General features: G+C 37.3%; 2 protein-coding genes across 2 annotated transcripts; both read left to right on the top strand.

Annotated features, from left to right (window-relative positions):
- Window positions 1-237: 237 nt before the first annotated feature.
- LOC108985081 (F-box protein SKIP16-like) lies at window positions 238-9,335 on the top strand. The gene is made up of 5 exons (XM_018957241.2): window positions 238-808; window positions 1,835-2,554; window positions 4,325-4,558; window positions 5,404-5,510; window positions 9,027-9,335. The coding sequence occupies exons 1-5, from the start codon at window positions 605-607 to the stop codon at window positions 9,103-9,105; spliced, it is 1,344 nt and encodes a 447-aa protein (XP_018812786.2). The 5' UTR covers window positions 238-604; the 3' UTR covers window positions 9,106-9,335.
- Window positions 9,336-12,766: 3,431 nt separating this feature from the next.
- On the top strand, window positions 12,767-14,266 carry LOC108985073 (protein FAR1-RELATED SEQUENCE 5-like). The gene is made up of 2 exons (XM_018957227.2): window positions 12,767-13,163; window positions 13,362-14,266. Exons 1-2 carry the CDS (start codon window positions 12,767-12,769, stop codon window positions 14,264-14,266), a joined length of 1,302 nt encoding a protein of 433 aa, XP_018812772.2.
- Window positions 14,267-16,883: the final 2,617 nt, after the last annotated feature.

Here is a 16,883-nt window from a genome sequence, read left to right on the forward strand (position 1 = left end):
AATTTTTTTTAAAAATATTTAAAAGTGTTAAAAAATATATGTATAGAAAACAACAAAAAAAAGACCAATTATTTTTAACGAGTAGCTCCCAACAAGAATTAAGAGAAATGGACGTAGCACCGTCCAAATATTAATTCAAATCATTTCTATTATTATTTATAAATTATTTTATTATTAATCATATATTTTTCGTCGTCTCTTCTCTATATAACCGAACCGACCGTTTATCTTTCACACATTGTATGTATAACGCATCTTTTGTGTGTGAACACATCTCGGAATAGGGCGAGATCTTTTTTGTGAATTTCACAACCCGTAATAAGTGTACGGCCGCAGCTCGGAATGGCCGCAGCTCTGGTATTGATTCGAATCATTGAGCAAGTCGACTCGATTCGGCTAGCTCAAGCTGGGAGGCTAGGCTAGGCTAGGCTAGGCTCGGCTCGGCTCGGCTCGGCTCGGCTCGGCTCGGCCTTCCTCCGGATAACGACCAAGGTATATTCGGTGTTCCTAGCAATAGCAGTCGGTAGCAATCTATTCTCTTACCAAAACGAGCGACAAATAGAGAGACTTGAGTTTTGTAGGAGAGAGAGAGAGGGAGAGACAGATGGATTTGGAGGCAGTGGGAGACCTGGCCTTGCACATTATCCTGTCGAAGTTAGGTGCCAAATACACTGCCGTAACGGCTTGCGTCAGCAAGAAGCTGAGGTCTTTTGCCTCGGAGGATTCCCTTTGGTTCAAGTTCTGCTCCCAAGATCTTGATCTCAATCAGCCTATTGACCCTCTCGGAAACCCTACCCCTTCTTTCAAGGTTCTCTTTCTCCCTTATACCACCCCCCTCACTCATTTCTAGCTAGTTTCTCTTCTTTTATGCTTGTGTCAATTCCAATTCTAGTTCCATTTCTTTTATTTTAAATCATATTTCATACTTACTATATATATATATACACATATTTCTTAATTGCGGTGTTTGAAGGAAGGAAGTGAAAGGTTGGAATCTTGGCGAAATTTGAATCGTTGATTGCATTTTATGTTTCTTCGATGGCTAGTGAATTATGGAAAAGTGAATTCTTGGTCCAATTTCAGCAGCCGAAAAAAGATGAGGCGTTTGTCAGTGTATCTATGTTAGAAGGATTTTTGAGGTTCGGAACATGGTTTTGAATTTCCACTTATGATTTTATTGAGTACTCAGTTGAGAGTAAAACTGTTTGGTTTCATTTTTCATGTAGTGGGGTCTTGGTTTGGCTTTTCTTTTTTCACTCAACGAGAGGTACGTGGGTTGGTTGAATTGAGTGGGGTGCCTTTCTTTTCAGTCTGAGAAACTTCTTGCCGAAATTTATGTATGGAAAAATTCTTTGACATGACAGCCTGAGTCAAGTTCTGAGGGGTCAATGCTAGACGTTGTTTACTCATACATTTTTTACTCCTTGTCTTGAGATAAACAGGTATGTTAGTAGACCACCCCATTAGCAAAGTCAATTTCTGGTGGTCATATGTTTTGAAGTACTTCGAAGACTTTTTAGTACCTTCCAAAAGAAATAGCTTATGTTAGACGCGGGTTGCCTGCTCTCCAACTTTAAGAGTGACACCTCTGTTGGAGTACAGTTTCTACAGTACTGATCAGTGCCATTTCTGAGATGCATACTATTGCTTTTGTATGTGCAGTCAACTCTTCATTTTGAAGTTGAATTGCAGATATTGCTTACGTTTGTAAGAACAAACAATCTAGCTGCAGATCTATGAAGTTAGTTTTAATGCTCTATTAGGTTGTGTTATATCGTGAGGTCATTTCAAGTGACTCTTTTCTTGACTGACCTACTCTTCCCTCTCTCTCCAGGCGTCTTATCAAATATGGCGGGAAGCTTTCAGTATGTATCCTTGGCTGCTGGTCATACGAGTTAAAAGATGTTGGGGGAGACTTAACAACTGGTTAGACATTAATTTTCCAGAGGCTAAGGCTACACTTCGCACGGGTGTATCAGAAGCTGATATTCAGGAGTTTGAGAGGATCTTGAAAGTGAAATTGCCTCTTCCCACTAGGATCCTTTATCGTTTTTGTGATGGCCAAGAATTTACTTCCAAATCTATAGTAAGTGCACATGGAAGTTTATTGGGCCTCATAGGTGGCTATTCTTTTTATCACCACATTATAAATGTGTATTTGTTACCTTTAAATGAGGTGATTTCCAATACAAAGGTCATTTTGCATCACCCAAGTTTCTCCAGCAGATCAAAGTATATTGTTGTGGCTGCTTCTTCCACATATGTTGAAAAGTTCTTTTTCCTCAACTGTACCACCGGTCAACTCCATGTCGGTACTAAAAATCTTCCAATTGATGGAGAAATGCTTCCATGCGTGCCAAATGCACTGATAAATTCTGTGCACGATTTCAATGATGATCAACAGCAGGATGCTATGCTGTTATGGTTAGAAGAACATGGTCGTCGCTTAGAAAATGGTGTCATTAAACTCCATGAAGAGGGTGGTATCAGAAGCATCAGTTTGTTTCCAGAGGAACCTCCATTCTGTTCCACTGCTGTAACCAATGGGGTTAAAGTATGTTAAAATGTAGAAATTGCATATTTAAACTTTTTATGCTTTTTTGGCATAGTAAGAAGAACAGTAAGGCTTCGTTTGGTTACACAAATGATATGAGAAATATGTGAATAGTAGTGAGATAGTTTGTGAATGGTAGTGAAATAGTTTTGAGTTAAGATGTTTTATAGGGTTTTGGGAAATGAGAGAGAAAATGTTGAATAAAAATATTATAAAGTTAAAATATTGTTAGATTATAATTTTTTAATATAATTTTTTTTGGGATTTGAAAAAGTTGAATTGTTTTTTGTGTTTTGTTTGGAAGTTTGAGAAAGTTGTAATGATTAGATAAAAACGTTAAAAAGTTGAAAATTTGAAATTGAAAAGTGTTTGTGTTTGAATAGTGTTTGGATGTTGAGATGAGATGAGATGGGATGAAATGGGTTGAGACCATTTGTGAAACCAAACAGGGCCTAAGTGTGGAGCTTGATGCATCCTGCACATTTTACTTTGTTATATTGGCCCTTGCATGGAGAATCATGTTCTCAAGGTTGCACCAGGGAATTGGTTCAAGTATACTATCTATTCTATATGATCAAGTGGCATGATAGGGCTTAGATTATTATTACTTTTTTCAATTTTCCTTAAATCATTGGTGTTTTGTTGCCTGGAAGTAAATTTTGAGGCAAGTTGAATCTGAGCTATCTGCAAGTTGTCGTTGAAAGAGAATGTTCACCTTGATATGTGTTACATTATATAATTTTTCATCGCTTGTTATGGGACTCTATCCATCAGCACTGGTTTAATTTTTTTTGTAACCCATTGGGGTTGGCTCAAGTGGTAAAGGCCTTGGACTTGGAGGTATGCTCCCCCCAGGTCTAAGGTTTAAATCCCCTTGGGTGCAAACAATCTCTAAGTGCCATTGAGCTGGGGGATTTTTCCCTTGAATTACCAAAGATGCACTTGCGGAAAACTCCTTGCCGAGGGTCTGTGCACTCCTGGGATTAGTCAGGACTTTGTTCCCGGACACCCGATGCCAATAAAAGAAAAAAATTTGTCTGTAATTTCTCTTAAAACTTATGCTTCACCATGTGCCTTGAAGGGGCAAAAATTGTTCCTAACAGGTCAAAATGCTATCTTCTTAAAAAAAAAAAAATGAAAAAATGTTATTAAGTAGGATAATGATATGCACTCTTACAGCTATCCATTCGTTGAACCTTTTGAGAAAATTCCTATAACATTTAGGACATTTAATTTGCATGAATGGTCTTTAGTTTTTTCCAAATTGAGCAGAATTCCTAATCCCAGATGCTCAGTTGGACTGCCTTGGATATGGATGTACGCTTATACACTTAGTGAAGTTGCTAATAGTTTCTGGAACTATTTTCGTGTGTGAATTGCTTTTTGTACTAATAGGGTGGGATTTCTATTGCATTTCATTATACCGATTATGCTAGACTATTAACTTTTGCAACTTGCTGTGCTTATTGTACATGATAGTGCCTTTTCTCTTTCTTCTAATATTTTTATTGTCATAATCAAGTCATTTTTAAAGCATCCTCGTAAGAAGAATATTTATTGGCTTTGGTAGAATATAATAACAGTTATAAGATAGAGTCCGGGATTGATATAAAGATCAAAGGGCTCCTCTAGACTTTATCTTTGGTCTTTTTCATTCTTCTTGTTATTGTAGCTGTTATGGTGTAATTGCTGTTGCTAGTTGCATTACCACCACAACTGCTGTTCGCTTCTCGTTTCATGGAAACTAATAACAATGATTATTTTCTTAAGGTTCGTGCATCTGCTGTGTTTATTCCGGAGTTAACTGATCTTCAAATTGATGATCTTCAAATTGATCATCAGAATTATGCATTTTCTTATTCAATCCGCATGTCTCTTCTGCCCGAAGGATGCATCATTCATGGAGTACCCTTTAGTTCATGTCAACTGCATCGGAGGCACTGGATCATCTGTGCTAATGACCATATAGTATCTGATGTTAATGCTGAAGCAGTAATAGGAAAGGTAGAATTTCATACAATTGGTTATCTTGTATAATTTTCCCTCTTTTTTAGTGTAAGCTTGCTTTGAAGGGACAATATAATGCTTTCTTTAAAAAATATACCTGGAATCATAGTTTATATTTTTTTCACTTTTTTCCCTGATGAACTTAGTTGAGACAAACTTTTGAGCTCCAATGTGCATGAAATGCACTGACGTGTAGTATAAATATCTCTCTTTTTTTTCTTTGAAGTGATGAAGGTTAAAATCAGCAATAAATTTATTTAAGCTCGTGATGAAGGTGACAGACAACTATAATGCGGATGGCATGCTGAAACCCATGAAAATTGCTTGATGGATGACCATAAGAGTACTTGGATGAGAATGAGAAAGCTCAATGCTCCTCTTGCTCTAATGGCCCTACCTGACCAAAATAACATCTTATTTTCTGGCTTGGGATCAAAGTAAATTTTTTTGTGAGCACCGTCACTTTCATGATTAACCCTCTCATCTAATATCTGAAGCTGAATTCATGTGGAAGATGGAGCAGAAATCCGGCTGGGAAGCTGAGATCAGGGAGACCTCAGCCCAGCTCAGCAAGGCCAGATTAACAGTGCTGATATGAAGCAAACCAGGAAAAGGACTAATTGTTATGACATGAAAGATTCACTTCTTACCCATTGAAAATAGTGATCTCAGCTTCTTGATTCTCTTGAAATCTCTAGGTCTATTGCTATTTTATTTGATTTATTTTTCATACTTAAATATGAAAAAAAGATTTATTTGATTCAAGAAGTAAACTATGCACAAAGTTGGGGTAACTTGCTGAGAAGTGCTTGAAATCTCATTATTGTTTTATATGTTTGCAGTTTCCACTTTTGCTTCCAGGTGCGAAAGAATTTGTTTATGAGAGTTGTGCATCTCTACCGACTTCTTTGGGTTCCATAGAGGGCTCTTTCACATTTGTCCCTGGCAGGTACCCCATATAAACCCATGAAGTTGAAGTTTTCTTTAATTTTATGTCAAGATACTTTTTGAAGCATGAGTCCCATATGCAAGTGGTAAGTGCACTACCACGAATGTACCTGCTGTAGATGAAAGAATCATGGGAGGCTTTGGTATTTTCTTTGGTTATGGAATTGCACTTGTGTGTCACACTAAACCCAAAATGTGATGTTCGGTAGAAATATAATGGCAGCAGTCATTTTCTGTCTAATAGGGACCTAAGTAGGTGATTACACTCATTTCCTTTTCCCCAGACAAATGTTTTAAAAACTCTCTAATTTATCCTCGGTAAAAAGTGAAATCAGCATGCTGATCTCTAATGTTAATGTGACATAATTTAAAGGAGCTGCTCTTATTATATTAACTTCACACTTTCTATCACCTGTGACTTAATAAAAAAAAAGTGCTTTCTATTGCCTGTATTGTAATAAGCAAATAAGTTATGAACAGGCTTCTTGGGCTCACTTCACTAACGAAAGAGTTCTTTTTGTTTGTTTATATTTCCTTACAGTAGATAATCCTATATTCCGTATCTGAAAATGCTAACAATTCAACCAACGATGTTCTAAAGGCTATAATGCACATTCTTGTAATGTTTATTAATTCCTTTTGAGATTTTGTTTTTTTACAATTATGGAAGTTTCATGTTAAAATATGATTGTATTTATAGGTGAAATAAATTTTATCAATAAAAGTGAAAATAGGCGTTTCCCAACTACACAAGACTTTATACAAGAGAAGACATCTTGTCTAGAACTAGAAATAGATACAAGAAAATCATGAAAGCTGTCTTCTAGTTCCTAATTAGGTGTATTCTCTTGCACACTTTTTATGTACTTGGGCTATGCCTATTGATAAAATATCTTTTTACTTGTAAAAAAAATCATGAAAGCAGAGTCTGTTGAAGTCTAGCAACTCACGTGACATTAATCTATTGAAGAAGTGTCTTGATTTATCCATTAAGTGTTCCCTGTCTTCAAAGTTCTGATCGTTCCTTTCCCTTCAAATGCACAACACTAAACATATGGGGATCATCTTCCATATTGCCACAATTTGCGGGATGCCTTATAGACCTCTCCAGCTAGCAAGGAGATCGACCACCCTCCAGGCATAACCCATGCTAGCCCCACTTTATTGAAGATATCATCCCATAGGGCCCTAGCCATGTCATAGCGAAAGAAGCAAATGAACAATTGTCTCTCCACTTCTGCTACGCATGCAACTCTAGTCAATTACTATGATCTATTTTTTCTTTAGGTTGTCCATGGTCAAAATCTTTCCAAAATAAGTTGTCCAAACGAAGAGAGCGGGCTTAAGAGGAGCCTTAAGGCTCATCTGGACACTTAGAATATCTCGAAATTCTGTGAATAGTAGTGAAATGATTTGTGAATGTAGTAAAATGGTTTGAATTAAGATGTTTTGTTGGATTTTGGGAAAGGAGAGAGAACAAGTTGAAAAAAGAGTCAATTTTTAAAACTTATATTAAAAAATAGTATGAATATAATTTTTAATATTATTTTTCTTTTGAAATTTGAAAAAGTTGTATTGTTTTTTGTGTTTTGTTTGGAAGTTTGGGAAAGTTTTATTTGGTTTTGTGTTTGGATAATGATTAGATGAAAAAGTTGAAGAATTGAAATTGAAAAGTGTTTAGTGTTTGGGTGATGTTTGTGAAGGAAATTATGAGAATTTTTGAGAAGTTTTGAAAATATCTCCTTACCCAAACAAGGCCTTACTCCTCCAAGGAAAAGGGTTATGGTGATAATGAGCGGACAGAGAATTTCCCTTTTCTGGAAGGGATCCAAAACATCTTATTGCTTTCTCCATCCCCGGCTCCCGAAGAAGTAGGAGAATACACCAATTTTTCAATCTTGGGCTGCCCTGAGAAAATTGATATTCCATTATAGAGAACCTTCTAAGACTCTCAATAACTCAGCCACCAAGGCTTCCTGCTCATGCACTATCTAGTACGCTGCTGGAATTAAAGTTATCTGCAGGAGGCCCGATCAAAACTATCTAGTACGCTGCTGGAAAAGCGTCTTTTAGGGCCCTATCTCGTCATCATATATCATGCCAAAATCTAATCTTGGAGCATCACACACCACAAAACTGCTATGTCGATGGAAGACCCTCCCATCCTCTAATATTCTTCCACAACTCCTCTCTGTACTCCCCCCTTTTACCATATTAGTGCTCCACCATTCTTCGAGTCAATCACCACTCTCCACAATGCATCCCTCACTTGGTGGTAATGCCACAACCATTTCCTAAGAAGTGCTCGGTTGAACATCCTCAAATTTTGAACCCTTAACTCACGACTAGATAATGGAGAGCAGCTAATGATATATCTATAATTCATTTACAACTCATTTTACAACCAACAAATATAATTGTGCCACTTCATTAGAAATGATTTCAATTTTACACAACTACTTCCCTTCAAAATAGAGTTGTAAACTAGTTGTAAGTTTATCATTTTCCTTGGAGAGCATACTTCCCCAAATTGACTAGGTGGAATTTGAATTCTTGCCAAATCCACTCCACAGAAAATCATGTGCCATCATCATAGATTCTTTATCATCATGTACCAAAAGCCTTGTTAATTTAATAATTTAGTGGCCTGTTTGGTTTGGATTTTAGTGCTTTGATTGGTAGAATAATCAGTTTTCCTCCCTTACTGATTTTATCAATTTTAAGTTTTACTAATTTTGATCTGATCTTATCCCAAGGCAAACACTACGTGAGCTAAAAAAAGGACGAATGTAATCACATTTTAAGATTACTCTTTTTGAAAAATCCAAACTGACAGACGGTAGTGTGTGGCTTGGGTTTGCTTGACCAGAATAAAGTGCCCAGAGGGTATGTATTAACGGGCCCTTATCAGGAGTTTAAAGCAAATGATCATCCTGTCAAGTTTAGGTTAGAGTTTCGCGTATGAAATGGGTAAGAGTGTTAAGTTTATGATCCTGCTGAAAGCTAGGAGTATGTTGTGTTTGAAATCAAGGTACAAGCAATAAATCAAAACAATTTCTTCTGTTGGTGATTTTAGTTGGCTGATCCTATTATACATACTTGCAAATCTGATGCATACCTGCACTAGGAAAATGATTCCCTTACAACTCTCCAGTCTCCATCTATTTTACAACTTTACGTAAAATTGAGGGTAGTTTTGTAAAATTGTTTTTTTTTTTTAATGAAGTGGCTTGATTGCATGGTTGATTATATAAATGAGTTGTAAAGTAGTTGTAAAAAAGTTGTAAGTATATCATTACGGTTATGAAGCTTGTCAGTTATCAGCCATACTAATAGCTTATTATATCGTGTTATGATATCAGATTTTAGTTTTTCATTCAGTTATCAGCCATACTAATGCTATATAGCTTATTATATATCGTGTTATCTTATCAGATTTTAGTTTTTCATTGCTGCATAACTGTGAGAGCAAAATGTGACTGATTTTGAGAGTATTGAATTTAACTTTCGCCTGTAGATTAACTGACCCAAAAGGTGCTCCATTTGAAGCTGAAGTGGCAAGGGTTCCTCTCCAGTTGCCAGACTACATTTTCTGAGAGTGGCAAATCCATCTCAATAATGTATAAAGTTTTCTTTGTCAATAGCTGTGTCGAATTTTTTTGCATTTCTTGGATGTTGCCTGTAATATAGTGTCGTGATTTCCCCGACTATATTTCAAAGCTCATAAATCCGGTGCGAGTAACACCCATGTACCGACCAAACATGAATCTACCAAACTTCGGCCTAGCCTGTCTCAACGCAATACAAGATAGTCTTTTATTTCATAGATAACTGTCCAAGCTTTATGTATTAAATCCCTTTCAGCACTATTCCACTGCTTACTACAAGAAATCTTTGATTCCTTCATGCAAGCATGACCTAGGTGTCGTTTAAATAGTGAGTTGAGATGAAAGTTGAAAGTGAATAAAATATAGTTAGAATATTATTTTTTTAATATTATTATTATTTTGAGATTTGAAAAAGTTAAATTGTTTATTATATTTTTTGTGAGAATTTGAAAAAATTGTAATGATTAGATAAAAGATGAGATGAAACACTTTAACTATCCGAACGAGACCTTAATCTTCCAAATGAGTTGAAACAAAATTCTTTTGATTTTGCATCCTTGCATTAAATCTACAAATCCATAAACACCAACTACTGAAAGATGGCAAGAGACCAGCAATCAACCATGATAAAGGGGATTGTTTGGCTCTTCAAGACCATCACACAATCTTATTATACCAAGAAAAGGTTTCTGAATATCTAATACTAACCATCATTGAGAAAAATTGCCAGACCTGAACATCCATCTCCCTTGTGCTAAAGAATGACCAAGAGATTCAACATGTAAAATACAATAATTACATTTTGAGGCACAAGGAATTCCTCGTTGTTGCCCGGGAAGATTATTAACATCTTTCCACATCAATACAGATACCTTGATTGGAATACATTTATGCAAAATTCACTGCCAACAAGACAGGTGCTAAACTAGTGAAAAATAAACTAGAACTAGTAACTACCTTTGAGGATGGTGCTAAATTAAGGAAAGTGATATCCTCCTATGAGAAAAATGCTAGTGACAAGGAGGCAGCTGGGTGGACAACGCGTAGTTGGACAAGTAGTAAGGCGAGTAGCACATTGTAGGGAGCTTGGCAGATGTAGGACAACATAGGGAGACAAAGGAAGATTCGTTCGATACTAGGTGAGCAAAGGATGTGCTGATCGTACAAAGACGAGCAGAGGGCGAAGAAAAACTGGATGTAGAGATGGGTGCTATTCGAGATAACTTGGAGGTGCTCAGAGAGTAGCAGGTGTCATACCCAAGGCCCATGCTCTATCAAAGATGTCATATTTGGAGTAAGTGTGACGGCTACCAAACTCCACTTGGGATTTGACGGAGATTGAAGCGTTGGAACAAGAGACGCAAAGTTATATACTCCCGTTCATGACAGTTAATGTGATGCCCTCAAGTTTTGCTTGGGATTTGACAGAGATTGAAGCGTCGGGACATGCAACACAAAGTTACATTCCCCTGTTCATGACAATTAATGTGAAACCTCCAAACTCTACTTGGGATTTGACGAAACTTGAAGTGTTGGGACATGCAACACAATGTCACATACTCCCGTTCATGATAGTTAAAGTTGCGGTGCACCTAGCATGCATCTAATAGTATGCAACATTCGCAGTGGATACTTTCTTTTTGGAGAAATTCTACTCTAAAGCCACTTAAGTTACCAATACCACACACCAGTTGAGCTAGCTTTATTTTTTTTTTTCAAAATGCATCATTAGACAGAAACTCTCCCCACGTTTTCCTCATTCTCCACGTTTCCTCCGTTCGGAATATTGCTTCTCCTCCATTCGAATTCATGCCCTCCCGCTGTGTTGCAGTACGCCCACCTCTAATCAACCAAAGAACGGCAAATTTGGTAAGCTGTTGTGAAACTCTTCTCTAAAGGTCCTCTCTTTTTAGTCCTCTCTCTCTCTCTCTCTCTCTCTCTCTAAGTAGAGTAGTAAAATATAGAACTTTCATTATTGCTATGTTATTGCTGGGTTATTTCTAGGTTAGAAGCTTTCGGCATACCACCTGGGAGGGGACGAAACTTCATCCTGGGTGGAAAGGTGCAATAATTTTTGGGTTAGATAGATGGATTGAACTAAAAAAAAGAAAAGAACCCTTGGTTGGACTAAAAAATAAAGAAAAGAACCAATTTTTCTTAAACCCAGAAATTCTTACTCTTCCTTATTAAAGTTGGTCTTGGGTGGAAAGGTGCAGTAATTTTTGAGTTAGGTAGATGGAAACACTCTTCGTTGGACTAAAAAAAAAAAAAGGAAAAGAACCGATTTCCTAGACCCAAAAATATTTCTAGTTTATTGAAACACCCTTCCTTATTCCTTCAATAAAGACAACACTTTATTATATTATTTCTTTAAACAAGAAATAAACAGATTTCTTCTATTAAGAATAATTATTAGAATGATTAAGAATAATTTAGACATGCTTATTCTTTCTATGATAGTTTTTATAGAAAAAGTGCAAGAAAAAAAAAATTATATGATAGTTTTATAGAAAAATATTTTAAAAATTGAGTGCTTTTTTTTCTTGGATTGTTGTTCTATGAACTCAGTTGAAATAGCGTGATGGATAAAGAAGAAGATGAAAGGCCACCAGGCCTTCTACATCAAGTCCACCAACTCAGGTATGATACACATTGGTCATTTATAAATGTCATTGTGTTGATATTACCAATTAGTTAATGTATTTTTATTTGTGTATTATAGGGATATTATGGTCCAGAAAATATGTACTATCCGCCATTTATGATGCATCCAAATACATATCCAAATTCATATACATACGCATGGGGTAGCCAGGTAAATTCCTTACTAATTTTTTAAATGTTTTCTTACGTGTATTTGAACCGTTCTAACACCGTATCTAATTATAGCCCTCACCAATGCCACATTTACAATCAATGTTCATCTACCCTCCGTCGAGTAATGCGAAGGAGTTGAGCTGTGTTCAACAAACGATGGTGAAGCTTTCTTTATAGCTCTTCAATTTAAACCGTTCATTTGAACCGTTCTAACACCGTGTCTAATTACAGCCTCTATCAATGCCATATCCTCCATCCAGTATTTCAGAGGAATTTAGAAGTTTTGAAAAGACGGCAAGTAATGTGGAGACTTCACCATTTATATATAAAATTGAAAAGAATTTTGGAGGTACATCACTTTTAACCGGATCAGTATACATCCTTTTGAGTTGCATATAATATAAATGCTTATCCAAACTACACATTTATATTTTCAGAAACTTCATTTGACGTAAAGGCAGAGATTGATGAGATAAATGAAGTATCATTTGCTGATGATCGAGTTGAGGATGAGCCCAAACCCGGCATGGAGTTTGCCACTGATCATGAGCTTATGGCCTATTACAAACCAAACAACAACGTTTTGGTGTTATAATACAAAGGATGAAGAGAGAGGCAAATGGGAGTGTGAAGTATTTGACAATTGGGTGTGCGCGAGGCGGCAAGTACCATCCGAGCCATGGTAATATCTCGAGGCCGCGACCAACTATTAAGACGGATTGTAAGGCAGGGATAAATTCTCACTTGGCGAAGGGTACTTGGGCGGTGACCACCTGTTGAGATTGAATATAGTCAGAGGATGCTCGACTTGAATGACAGAGTATGTATTAGAATGAACAAGAATTTTGGCGCACTTGTTGTTGATGCGGGGGGATTCGAGAATCTTGATTTCCAAGAAAAAAACTGTCGGAATTTTATTGACAAAACCCGACACTTAAGGTTGGGTAAAGGAGGTGGTGAAGCACTTACTGATTATTTTAAGAGGATGAGGTTGATGAATGATGGTTTTATTTACGTGGTCGATGTGGATGAGGAGTTGAGAATTATAAATGTGTTCTGGGCTAATGCACATAGTAAAGCAGCGTATGAGTATTTCGGAGATGTTACCACCTTCGATACGACATATCTAACAAATAGATATGGTATGCCATTTGCTCCTTTTGTTGGTGTAAATCATTATGGGCAGTCTATACTGTTAGGTGCTGACTTGATTTCAAGCGAGGACATAAGTACTTTTGTGTGATTGTTTCGAGTATGGTTGGAGTGCATGGATGGTCGGGCTCCAAAAGCAATCATAACAGACCATGACCAAGCAATGAAGAGTGCTATTGCGTTGGTATTTCCAGACACTCGCCATAGATATTGTCTATGGCATATAATGTGAAAACTACCCGAGAAATTGGAATCTCACTCCCAATTCAATGCAGGGTTGAAGACTTCTATCCAAAGTGCACTATATGATTCAAGAACATGCGCAGACTTTGAGGAGAAGTGGGGGCAACTTATTCAGAAGTATAATCTTGGTGATAATGCATGGCTGCAAGGGTTGTACAACGAGAGACCATTTTGGGTACCAACTTACCTTAAGGGAGTATTTTGGGTGGGTATGAGCACTACACAACGGTCTGAAAGCATGAATGCTTTCTTCGATGGGTTTGTGCATTCTGGTACGAGTTTGAAAGAATTTGTTGATCAATTTGACAATGCACTGAGAAAGAAGGTGGAGGTCGAGACGACAGCTGATTTCAATTCCTCCAACCAAACCATCCCATGTTCATCTCCATTCCGCATAGAGAAGCAGCTTCAAGTAGTGTATACGAATGCAAAATTTAAAGAGGTCCAAAGAGAGGTGTGGGGGATGATTTTATGTAACTGCATACTTATTAGCAAAGATGGTTACATTTCCACCTTCAATATTTTGGATGAAATCACGACTAATGATGATAACGTCAAAAGTGTCAAGTACTCAGTTTACTTTAACGAGGAGGAGTGTGATGTGAAATGCACTTGTGCATTGTTTGAGATGAGGGGGATTCTCTGTAGACATGCATTGAACGTTTGCCAGATGAAGAAGATTCATGCGTTACCAGATAAGTACATCTTAGATCGATGGAGGAAAGACTTAAAGAGGAGATACACAGTGGTAAAAAGTAGCTACGATGACTTGCGGCACAATGCGGACTCACGGAGGTATGAGCTTGTGGTGAAACGATGTCTAAAATTAGCGACCCGTGTATCCCCAAGTTATGACCATGTTAATGCATTCATGCGCCATTTGGATGAGTTTGAGAATCAATTTAAAGGATTAACACTTGAGTCCGGTTCAACCTAAAATATGGTTGTCAAAATAAGGACTGGATTACATTGTACTAGCCTTATACTTTTCCCAAGATTACATAAAAAATTATTACAATTGATAACACCCAGTATATACACAAAAAAATACATGCACATCTATTCTCTCTTGTCCAAAATTTCTCCTCTACCAATTGGCATCTTGCTTCTCCCTGCATACAATTTGAGAATTTCAAAAGTTAAAGATGACAAAGGTGATCTAAATGAAACAGTGAGTACATTTTTTTGTCAAAGTAAACAACCAATGTTAGGAATGTTAGGAATCAAGAATCAGTAAACAACGAAACTGTTCATCTTCTACCAAAATTACTTTTATAAATCCAAACTCCAAACTGTTCATCTTCTACCAAAATTACTTTTATAAATCCAAACTTTATAAATCCAAACTCCAAACTGTTCTCTTAGTTTCCATGCAAGCCTAGCCTAGCTTTTGTTCACTCATCTTCCCAGGCCAAGAACATGGTCAAGTGGAGATAAATTGCATGCATTAAAAGACAAGTAGCTATTATATGTATGCAAGTTCATTTATGGTAGGATGCAAATGGAATGCATCAAATGATTGGAAATGCATGAAGTTATGAGGTGGTGAAGTAGTAACAATTATACCCAAGAAATGCATGCCAAGAACATGGTCATGTGGAAATGCATGTATACTTGCTCAATATGTAATATGAACTGCTTAAAATCGATCACGTAGCATAAATAATCCCCCCATCGAGCATAAAAACACCAAGTTCAGAAATCATAAAATCAATTATACCTACAAAAATCACAATGCAAAAATCATAGTAGAATTTCTCAATTATACCCAACACAGAAATCACAAAAATATGAGCAATAATAAAGATCTAGGGTTCGGTTGGTGAGGATACCTCTCAGATTTGAATGGATCAGACGAACGCCACGGGGGAGAGGGAACTTGCGCGCGGGAGGGATTTCGTGGGGGATTTTTGGGTCCTCTTAGGGCACGCTTTGAGGGGTGTTTTTGGGTCCTCATAAGGCGGCGTAGGAGGGATTTTTGTGGGGGAGAGAACTACGATCTGATTTTGTGAGGGGGGGAGAGGGATTCGCAGAGGAAGGGGGAGAAGAAGCTTTCGGCAGGGGAGGGGGGGAGAGGGATTCGCACAGGGGAGGGGGAGAAGAAGCTTTCGGCAGGGGACATGGGGAGAGGGATTTGCAGAGGGGAGGGGGGGAGATTCGTAGAGGTCACGGGGGGAGATGGATTCGCAGAGGGGGAGGGGGAGAGCAAAAGGAGGGATCGTGTAATTGAAGCTCTAGACAGTTTTGAAAATAAACCCGATTTGCCACATCATTAGTGTGTGGTGTTGGAGAGTTAACCGGCCTTAGAGTAGAATTTCTCTTCTTTTTGAGCAATACACAAGTACAAGAATGATATATCCCAAAACATAATCATGACTTCTTAAATATTCACATATCCAAAGTTATACAATAAGTCTACATCAAAACATGTATTGGAGACTGCACTCCATAAGTACATGCATAAATACAAATACTAAACTAAACACCAAGCTGCTCACGCAGATCGACTGTAAGCACCAAAATGGAATCCAAAAGTTGGAGCACCAACTCCATGAGCTCCTTCAGCGTCTTCTACGACCTACTTAACCTCTTCCAGCTGGTTGAGTCCTGATCCCTAGTCCCTTGACACATTATATACCATTTTGGGGAGAATGGTAGTTGAGACTACCAAGTGACATTTTACAAATCTCAACAAGTAAAACTTCTAAACTATCAACAGCATAAATAGGCATGAATAATAGTAAATGACATGTATGCATCATGACATGGACTTGAATATGCGTGACATGACTTGAAAGTAACATTGCTATACATGAACATAACATGACTTGACTTGAACGTGACATGACTTGACATGAACATGACCTTGTTAGCATATACATATTTGTTTATGTAAACTGCGGATGCTCCACGACTCCCCCAATGGCCATGTGCTCCTGCTGGTATCGCGTCACACCACAAACATCTACGCTAGTTGTGAGTACGTCATGATAATTGAACCACTAAATGTGTAGTTTGGCACCACCGATGTTGGGTGTAACTTCACTCTAAAAACCAGTTACTTAGGTCCCATTCCAAGCATGTTGACTATACTTCATTAACTTAGGGGATTCTATATCCAATTTAAACACTTGAAAATAGATAGAGGAGCTCGAATAGGATAACTCCCCGTCCTGCACTTGGGGTCGTGATAAAATAAATGACTCATGCATGACTTAGAAACATTTCATGACATACTCAATGTTATGACATGGTATTTATGGCATGTAAGGGAATATAACATGTAACAGATGACAAGGCATGCGTGGCATGTAATAGATGACATAGCATGCATGGCATGTAACAGTGCCAGGGCATTTATGTAATAGATAAACGTGTAACTATAAATCATGTAACAATAATATATGACATGACATTTGTGTAACAGATAAATATGTAATAGATAATTGATGACATGACGTGGTATATTATAACAATTACAATAAGCATAAGTGACATGAATATAAACAATATAACTCTTACTATCGTACATACATAAAAATACCGATAGTAGG

The sequence above is a fragment of the Juglans regia genome, chromosome 7 (assembly GCF_001411555.2).
Source record: "Juglans regia cultivar Chandler chromosome 7, Walnut 2.0, whole genome shotgun sequence".
NCBI classification, from domain to species: domain Eukaryota; kingdom Viridiplantae; phylum Streptophyta; class Magnoliopsida; order Fagales; family Juglandaceae; genus Juglans; species Juglans regia.

Coding starts and splice junctions, on each gene's coding strand:
- LOC108985073 (XM_018957227.2), top strand. CDS start 12,767: ATGAACAAGAATTTTGGCGCACTTGTTGTTGATGCGGGGGGATTCGAG. Junction 13,164..13,361: donor GATTTCAAGCGAGGACATAA/GTACTTTTGTGT, acceptor AATTCAATGCAG/GGTTGAAGACTTCTATCCAA.
- LOC108985081 (XM_018957241.2), top strand. CDS start 605: ATGGATTTGGAGGCAGTGGGAGACCTGGCCTTGCACATTATCCTGTCG. Junction 809..1,834: donor ACCCTACCCCTTCTTTCAAG/GTTCTCTTTCTC, acceptor CTCTCTCTCCAG/GCGTCTTATCAAATATGGCG. Junction 5,511..9,026: donor TTCACATTTGTCCCTGGCAG/GTACCCCATATA, acceptor TTTCGCCTGTAG/ATTAACTGACCCAAAAGGTG.